At 45.0% G+C, this 9,712-nt stretch overlaps 1 protein-coding gene across 1 annotated transcript in view; it reads left to right on the top strand.

Annotated features, from left to right (window-relative positions):
• The first annotated feature begins 5,474 nt into the window (after nt 1-5,474).
• MYO1E (myosin IE) overlaps nt 5,475-9,712 on the top strand; it is a 76,954-nt gene continuing 72,716 nt past the window's right edge. Inside the window, 2 exon segments of the mRNA XM_054642026.2 lie at nt 5,475-5,823; nt 5,826-5,837. Coding sequence (XP_054498001.2) covers nt 5,545-5,823; nt 5,826-5,837 — 291 coding nt within the window. The 5' untranslated portion in view covers nt 5,475-5,544.

The raw sequence follows: 9,712 nt of genomic DNA, 5'->3' as shown, positions 1-9,712 counted from the left end.
TCAAAAGACTGTAGGATAATTCAGCTTAGAATGAACCTCAGGAGAACCGTTGTCCAACCTCCTGCTGCAGCTGAGGTGATTGATGAGGCCAAATGCAATTGTTCAGGGTTTTACCCAGCCTGCTCTTGAAAACCTCCAAGGATGGAGAGTGTCCAGCTTTAGTGGACAGCCTGTTCTCATGCTTGTTGGCTGCTGAGGAAAGAACATTTTCTTTATACCTAGTCTGAACCTCTCCTGTTTACATTTATATTGTTGTCTTCCCATCATGTGCCACTATGAAGAGTCCGAATTTGCCATCTGGATGACTTCATCACAGATACTGGAGGGCCCTGCCAGGTCCCCCAAAGTCTGCTCTCATCAGGCTGAGCAAGCCCTGCATCCTCAGGGATCCAGCTCCCAACCATCTCACTACTGACCTTGCCCAGTTTCCTGATGTACACAGCTGTATTCCCTGACCTGCCAAATATTGAGACTATCTTCATGTCCCTGTGCAGTTTTTGTGCACCTCTCTAGAAGTTTTTCCTTGCTAAAGGACTGCCCAATGTTTTCTTGACTGTGTATGTCTGCAGAGTAGAGCTTGAAAGTAAATTGTTAGTTAAAGCAAATCAATTAAAGTTATTTGAAGTTAAAAACATAACATTTGTACCTTCTACTGCAGTCTTGAAAATAACATTAAAATGTAGCTCATGCCTGCTTTCTCCCTCTGGCCCTTCTCTGGCAACAGTAGAGGCCAAGAGATAGGGACAGGGCATGTAAATTCTTGTCTGTTCTTACACTCTTTCCAAGGCATCCACACCACCAGGATTTGAAGTGAATGGTCTTTGGTTTGACCCATACTGATGCTCTTTTCATCTTGTGTTAACAGAGACAATGATTTTTTGTACTTGTATCACTTTCTTGATGTTTCTAACTAAAGCAGTACTAAACTATTGTATTTTATATCATTACATCTTCACTGTAATTAATATGGAACATAGAGATTTATTTTCTTAAAGGAAAGTTCATATCACAATCTTTTTATCAAGGCACAACATCAAGAATATTAATTTATTCTGGGGTCTTCAACTGTCTCACTCATTAATTGAGCCCCACTTACCCAATCACAGAAGTACAGAACAGAGCAATTTAGGCTGGAAGGAATCTCAGAGGGAATATTGTCCAACTCCCTGCTCAGAGCAAGGCTGATTTTGATGCTGGATCAGGTTTCCCATCATACCACAAAGTTTTCATCCTTAAAGCTTGTGTAATGTTGCAAAAAATCTCTCTCTGAGGGAAAAAAAAAAATCCTTGTAATTTTGTTGTTGTGAAGGTACATGGCTCAGCTGCATTCAGTGGCAGGAACACAGGAGGCAGAACTCCTCGGTTCCCACGTCTTTGTGGATTTCTTCCAGGTTTATAGCAGCCCTGCAAATAACAGCATTATTCATACGTTTTGGTTTGCAGTCGGAGAAAAATTCAACTCCCTGAATTCTAAGCATCTCTTACATCTGAGGCTTCTCTTAATCAGATCCAGAGTGAAAGAGCCACGTGCTGTTTTTCCTCAAAAAGCCTCAAACCAAGCAGTGGATGTAAAAGGGCTGGTGACTGTTGCTGTACTTTTTATTCCAGTGGTACTTCAGATGGACACGTTGAACACGTTAAGGGCATGTTTTCTGAACAGGAATGCTGCTCTCATTTGAGACCAACAACAGAGAGCAAAGAAAAAATTTTATTAGGCATAGAGAGTTAAAGAAAGCTACAATTATTATACTATTTTCCAACCTGTCCTAATCACTGATTTCATCACATTTTAAGTCATAAAATTCTTCCAATTTGTTTTATACATGCTATTTTGTTTCTCCCCCCTATATTGCACAAGAAGAAATTGCTGAATCCATTTTTTATTTCCTGTAAGTAGAATTCTACATGCTCCAAGTGTAACTGAAGGCAGAGTGTAACCATCTACATTTTAGAAGAAAATGTTACAATTCAGAAGTATCTTTAATCTTTGGAAGGCAAATACAGGATAAAAAACTACACTAAATTTTCAAAGTTTTCTTAATCTAATATAATTTGTTTTTCTATTACAAAAATCCTTCATCTTTGTAAGGAATACCAGATTATGTGGTTTTCTAACCAAAAGAATGATGTGTTGCTAAGGGTATTAAGCCTTATTTTAATAGCTTTCAAGCATTAATTAAATTATTAATCAAATTGTTGTGGTCAACAGAAGACAAATATGTGACTTACAAAACTAATTTCAAATATAGTCTTTAAGTAAGAGAAAAGCACTGATGCCTTTTTTTCCCCTTTGCTGTCATTTTTAGCCAGTTAGAAAGCAGTCAGAGCGGTGCTTATTTCATTACAATTTCTAATCTTTTCCAGATTCACTGACTTGTCATAAGAGTTATTTCTTTCTGAAGCCACAATAGTGTTTTTAGAATGGTGAGCAAGGGAAAGCTTTATTCTGTGGCTTTTCCAAAGATAAAGACCTTGCTCTTTTTGCAGTCAGTTTAGTCTTTGCACAGTTTAGCACCAGGCTGATCCTTGTTTGGTGCTGGCACACAGCATTGCTCAGACAGTGGGTAGGTGGAAAGGCACGTGTGAGTTGCCAGCTGCACCCTGTAGTCACTTCAGAGAGTGCTGAGCCTGGACCAACCCCTGCAAGTCCCAAATGCTAAGCTAATAAACCTCCTGAGACACTGAAGTGAAGCTTCAGTGAAATATTTCCCCAAAGCTTGGCACTAGTGATCAATATCAGGAGAATCAAGCAGTGCAACTGTTTGCAGCTAGAAAATATCCTCAAAATAATTCTTGATGTTAGCACTTCTGTGCATGAGCTGTAGGTGTTACTAACCAGACAGACTGTCAGACAATACACACACTGAAAAAAACTGATGGGACTTCTTGATACAGGGAATTTTTCTTAAATCTTTTCAAGTTAGGTCTTTGAAAGGTATCCTGTCCATACTAATGTTTTTCTAGAAATGTCACCACTTCTAAGTTTTTTGCATAATTTTAAAGTACAGAGGTTCCTCTGTAGGCACACAGTTTGTGGTGATTGGGAGTGGGGCTGTGCCTCATCCCCAATGGGTACAGCTGTGAGCAGCAGGTGAGCAGCATTGCCAGCAATGAGCCATGGAGTGCCCAGGGGCACTGACCAAGGGAGCAGAGGGCACACAGGTGCAATGCATCAACAGGAGGGTATAAAAGGTTGGGCTAAAGAACAAGGAAGAGCAGATATTTGCAGCCTTTTGAAGTGATGTTCCTCTGTATGGGCAGACTCCTGAAGCCTTCTGATAAGGTGAGGTGTTACTGTGCATGGGTGAGTGCTTAAAGCCTGCTGAAATTGTGTGGGGATGCTCTGTGTATTGTGGCATTGCTGTGACATTCCTCTTTACTCTGCTGGAACTCCTCAATATGAAAATGTGGGTTCTGCCTTTCTCAGGGATGAATTGTACATTCTGGGCTGGAGGAGCCCAGGCATGCAGACCATTCAGGCACACCACCACTGACATTCAAGGGGAAATGTTTTCCCCTGCTTCTGAGCAAGGATGTTGAATAAGTATCATTCAGTTAATACAGGCAGCTTGGGAATTAGATGTTTATCATTAAAATAAGCAGAATGTTTAAAAGCATGAAAAGAGTTTATTGTGAATTAGACTGTGCTTGGTCCACCCAGTGCTTAGCAAAGGTTCATGCATATGCACAGCACTGGTTCTTTCAGCTCCAGAAATTTTTTTCAAAGTCATCTTGTAGTCCATGTAAAGTAGATGGATGCAGTAGCACACGTTCATTTCAGTGAACCCAGGACCAGTTTCTTGGTTAGCTGGCCAGTGTGGATGCACTTTTTAACTATTCTTCCACAACCTTGGTTCTTGTTATTCATGACTTGTTATAAAGATGTTTCTATGTATGTAAACAGACATAAATATAAATGTCTTGAGAAAATTAACCTGTACATTAAACAGACCCACATCCAAAGCAAATAGAAAAACCTACAAAACCCATATTGATTTTCTATCTTCTGTTGGCCCAATATTCATACACTGTCTGGACTCTTGCAGGACTGTTTTAACTGCTTTTTATCAGCCTCATAATTTTACATAACATTCCCATGTTCAAATGAAATACTAGGCAAATTTTTTTTTGTTCTATTTCCATAAAACTGCTGTACTCACCTTCTGTAGAGAATCAAAGTGTGAAACTTATCTCCTGTGAAGTTCTATGCACTATTAGCACTATCAGATATATTTTTGCTTTAATAGCTGTTGCAGGTCATATTTGCTACCCAGCTATTTTCTCAATGAAAATATTACCTACCTCTCCTATCAATGTCAGCCAACAGCCAAGAATCCACTATGGAAATCCCAAGCTTCACATGATCAGTAATTGTACAGTACAAGCTCAGCTGAGCAGTGTTTTGTTTATTCTTCAAAACCAAGGATGAAACATGCCCAAAGGACTGTTGTGTTTCATCCAAACCACCAAAGGCTGTGGGACATGAGAGAGGGCAGGTAGTTGAAGTTTTGTCCCATATTGTGTTGTGCATATCAGGGTGGTTTGAGTTTGTAACAGCTGATCAGCCATGTGTTTAATGTCTGCACCCCATCACACCTGTCCTGCAGGCACCTCTGTGAGGATGAAGCCATGTGCTGAACAGCACTGTCCTTCCTCTGCACTGGCAGATCCGGCTGCACAACCAGCCCCTGGCTCTGAGCAGTCAGAGCAGTGTTCCCCAAAAAGCCAGAAGTGAATGTGCTTATGCCTAATCTCTAAATTGGTGTGGACACAAGTCTTTATCTTGTTCATAAAAACAATGGAAATGAAATATGTTTATTGTGTATAAACTACTCCCTATTTTTTCCAATAACTGCCCTTCTTTTTAATCAGAAATAAACTAAATCCCAGTGCAATCTATTGATGAAACCCAGGATCTTTACCCATTCTAAGTGGTTTTCAAAGTGGTTTGGAAGAAGTATCAACATATGACTCGGGGTCTGGCTGTTGTTATGATTGTTACATTATGTTGTTTCCATTTTATTTATATTCTGGCTTAGAAGTGGCATTAGAAATCCATTAGAGCAAACAGCAGGGCTTCAAGCCTGAGGTGAAACGTTTGCTAACAGAACTACAGTAGCAGCTTCGGGCGGGTTTATTGGTTTGATCGCTTAGAAAGCGCAGCCCCTGAAGTTGTGCTGGTTGTGTTCTGGTCAGAACGAGCTGAGCATCGTGCAGTGGATGCCGGCTGCCTGCAGGCGCCTGGGCTGTTCCGCGTCTGTGAGATGCCTGCAGGGATTGTTTCAGCATCCCCCCGGTAACAAGATGCATCGTGCTTCCCAGTGTTTCCAGGGCCAGCAGCACCTTAGCTCTGTGGGTACGAGGGAGGAGGGCAGTGCACGCAGCACGCTTGCGGGGGTCCGGCCGGCCCCGCCGGCTGAAGGCGTGTCAGCGCCGTGAGGGGGAGCTCATCCTGGTGCTTCTCCCGGGGCGCTCCAGGAGCAGCGGCCGTCCGGGCCCTGGGCCGGAGCGCGCGAGCCCCGCGCTCCGGGATTCCCTCAGGGAATGACGTCCCGGCGTGCGGCCATTGGCTGCGCCGTGGCGAGTTCTCCATTTATGGACACATCGGCGGCGCGGGGCAGCCCCGGTGCCGGCCCCTCGCCCCCTCCGGCCCTCACACTGCGCCGCCGGCCCCTGCACCGCGCCGCTGCCCGCCCGGCCCCGCCCCGCCGGGAGCTGCGCGCGCGGGGAGGGCGGAGCTGCTGCCCCCTCCCCTCCCCTCCGCCCGTCCCTCCGTCCCGGGGCGCCGGCGTGTCTGGGCAGAGCCGCGGGCAGCGCAGCGCCGAGGAGCAGCGATGGTGAGCGGAGAGCTCGGCAGGGGGCCGAGCGGGGCCGGGGCAGCTGTGGCGGGGCCGGGGCCCGCGGGGCAGGGGCGGCAGGAGGGCGGCTGTCGCGTTCCCCTGCGTCCCCTCGCGTCCCCTCGCGCGGTGCCGGGAAGGGGCCGCGGCAGCGCTCCGTGTCCCGCTCCTGGCCAGGGAGCGGTTGTGTAACAGCGCCGGCCTGTGGAAGCCGGGCCATGCCAGGCACTTGGCGAGGGCCAGCGGCTGCCGGCCCTGCAGACCCGGGTCGGTGCCTTCAGTCTCGTCCCGAACCCGCCTGTCCCATCGCGGGGCGCGGGCAGGGCCGGCGCCGCCTGTGGAGCGCGAGCCGCGGGTGCCGCCCTCTCCCGCCGCTTGGCTTCTGAAGGTTTTGGATGTTGGTGTCCTCGGTAGGAGCAGTCCCCTGGCAGGGGGACGGGAGTAGTACAACAACAGGTGACGCCTCTGGTTCAGGGGCGCTGGCCGAGGGCTCTCGGCGGACAGAGCCGCAGCCTGGCCCTGCGGTGCCCGGCGCTGCCGCCTTGCCGGGGTCGCTCCGGTGCCCGGTCCGGCGGCGGGAGCTCTCAGGTGTGCTGCAAAGGCGGCTCCCGAACCCGGGAGCTGGGCACCGCCGCTGCTGGGCTGTGCGCTGCTGGGTGTCATGAGGGGATGCGATGTCAGGAAAACATCTTCGGTGCTGGACTGAGGGAAAACTGAGGTTCGCAGGTGAACCTGCTTCGCCTTTAGTAACTGCCTCCTGATGATTGATAATAGCTTTCATCCTGAGGTAACCCAAATAACGATTATGTCCACCTGTTACACAAGAACTAAGAACAAGTAGTGAAGAATCCTATGTGGTAATAAACTAGGCTAAAATCCATAACTTTTAAACAAGTAATTTACTTAAAAATTTACTCTGTTCTAAAGCAGAGTACTAAAGATCTGAGTGTTAAGATACTTGAAGAACTTTTGCACTATTTTTGCTAAAGCTTAACTAAGGTTGAGATTTAAACTAGACTGACCAACCTAGTTCTTGTGTATTCTAAGCTTCACTCCCAATAACTTTTCAAGGATGTCTTTCTTATTGCCATTGCCTCTGCTTTGACTTCCTGAGGCAAGTGAAGTTGGACCTGGTTACATCTATGTGGAGCAAGATCTTTGCTTTAAATAAAGCATTGCAGAAGTTAGGAAGCTAAAACTTCTCTTGAAGTCAGGGATAATGATACCAGCTATCTCTTAAAAACTTGGTTTTGGTAAGGAGCTTTGAATAAGATAGGTGCTTGTGTTCCCTGGGGGCTGATTGTTTTGCCAGGTGATTCAGATCAACTCGTTAGACTTAATCTTTGCTCCTCAAGTACCTGCTGTGTCACAGACACCTGTGGCACAAATGGGCTCCTTGGCGGAGACTGGGTCATTGCTTACACTGCTGGCATGTTAAATGGGGTTGGAAGTCTTTGTTGCAGGTGCCTCAGGTGTGTCTGCCTGTTACCAGTAATACTTTGAGATCAGTCTGTTAGTTGATCTGCTGTGGGGTCCATTCATTCCTTTTTAATGAAACGTTTTAATCAAAGTAGTTTCTGTAAATACACATAACTAACTGGCAGCATACTCCGTGAGATTTACTTTATCAAAATAAGGTAATTACTTTCTTCCACAAGATACACTTTGTAGGGATGTATTCAGACAGTTATTCCCCAGCTTTTAATTTAATACTTAAAGTAGTTTTTCACTTTAATCTCAAAATTATATGAATTGCATTTTTAGATTATTGGTAAGTAATTATTACAACAAAACTAGAAAATAATGTTTTTGAAAGTGCTGCTTTTCCAAATAATTTTGCCCAAACCATTGTTTGATAGTCATTAGAAGGTAGTATTTTGTAACTTAGTTGGCAGAAGGATTGCCTGGCAGGACTTAGAATGACTGCTGATGAACATGAATCATGCTACTAATATCCTGAAACTTTAGACCCATTCTCTGTGCGGTATAAAAAACTCACATTATTCCCCTTATTTTTGTCTTAACAGTTTTGATGTCTGAAGGGTGAAAGAAGCTGAGTGTTGCAAGTGTTTTGTGTTTTCTAAATCGAGTCTTTTCTGCCATCTCTTCTTCACTGTAGACCTCAGAGTGACCCTTTCCTGTTTGACAGGGTCCCCAGTGCAGGGTGCTGAGTTGCCACTGACTGACACCAGGTGCTTCTGGGGCCATCTGACCGAGCAAAGCAGGTCCCAGTGTCGCTGCTCTGTCCCTGGTGCCTTGGCCACTCCCTGCCATGGTGCCCTGCCCCACCCAGCTCAGCTGGCACCCTGCAAAGCTCCCTGCACTTAGCAACATCTCTGCTCCTTTGGCTGGGTTATTTTTAATCCGGATCGATAGATGTGTTACGTTAACAGGGTGGTTTGAGGAGGAGATCTGCCAGCATGGAATGGGTGAGCTGTTCCATGGCTGTCCATGGCAGTACAAGGTGGGAATGAGCAACAGAGGGGCAAAACTGTAGTAGAACTGACAAGACTAAGGAACATCTGGCAGCTTGAAATTTTTCTCTTGAAATGCATCCACTTTCTTGGCTTTGTGTTTCAGTGTTTTAAATTCAAAATAAAAAAATCCTCAAAGCCTCTAACAGCTTAGCTGAAGCTTTTAAGTCTTCAAAAACTGGGTATTATGTCAGTGCCAAGTAGTCCCACTGCAGTGAAGGACTCTATCCATAATATTCAGGAAGCCTCATGGTGAAACTAAGCTGGAACATGCTTGAAAGGGAAGCAGGAAAGTCTGCTGAACTTTATGCTATGTTATGTTATACTGTGAATTAGAACCTTCATGTTATGGGGTAGTTCATGGAGATGCATTGGAGGATCTGGAATTGGATAGAGAATCTGTATCACATTACAAAAATTATCTTGGACCTTTGATTTAAAGTAGTTCTTTAGTCTTCAGGGAAAGATTGTTCCCCTGAGTACTGTCAGCTGGCTTTGACTCTTCTAAAGATAAAACTTTGAATGTCAATCAGCAAGTACGTTCTCTAAGACATAAACTGCTGCTATATTTAGAAAATAAGCCGACCACAAAAATCAAATAAATGCTCCACTCCAACAACAACCCATCAGTAATCAACTTTGCCTGCTTTTGCATAATCTCTGTTCCAGAGAACTTCTGCCGAGGTTTTGTACCAATTTTTTTGGCAGAGAAGGGAAAGCTCCCATGAGAAAGCAGTGTCTGGATTAGCTCACAAGGTGTTGAGCAAGCCAGGGTTGTCTAATATACTTAGGTTAAAAAACCCGATGTGTTTCTATGTTACCTTTAACCAGTATTTCAATGCTAAGCAATTTTCTGTAACACTGCAGTCAGTATGTGCATTTTATCTGGGTGTACTTGGTGTCTTTGTGGTTCCATCTCTTCAGCAAGGACGGAAGGCTGATTTTTAAAAGGAAACATTTTTATAGCAGTTTGACATCAGAAGAGGGCAGATGTTTATATCCCAGTCCAGCAAGAAGCTGAGGATGTCTTGATTCCATGTAGTGCCCATGAGGGGACTTGCTGGCCTTTAGGATTCAGTTCTGAAATAGTGAATGTGTGATGGGAACTGGGACCTTATACTCCGTTAAGTCTTTTTTTCCTGCAGGGAAGTCACAGGCAAGACAGTGATGCTTCTGTATGTGAGGGGTGCTTTTCTGTCTGGTGCTGCAGACAGTAGCCTCAGCTCAAACCTTGCTTTTTGCCAAGTGTGCAATACTAGGGAGGGTAACAGCATGTGCTTTGCGTTATGTCTAGAGGTGCATTAATGGAAAATCTTCAGCTGGATGATGTTTCTTTCTGGCTTATATATGAAAGATACTAAAACACAGTAGTATTTGATGTGTTTTGTTTAGGTTTGCATT

The sequence above is a fragment of the Agelaius phoeniceus genome, chromosome 13 (genome assembly GCF_051311805.1).
Source record: "Agelaius phoeniceus isolate bAgePho1 chromosome 13, bAgePho1.hap1, whole genome shotgun sequence".
Taxonomy (NCBI): Eukaryota; Metazoa; Chordata; class Aves; order Passeriformes; family Icteridae; genus Agelaius; species Agelaius phoeniceus.
This window is presented reverse-complemented; position numbering and strand designations above follow the sequence as displayed.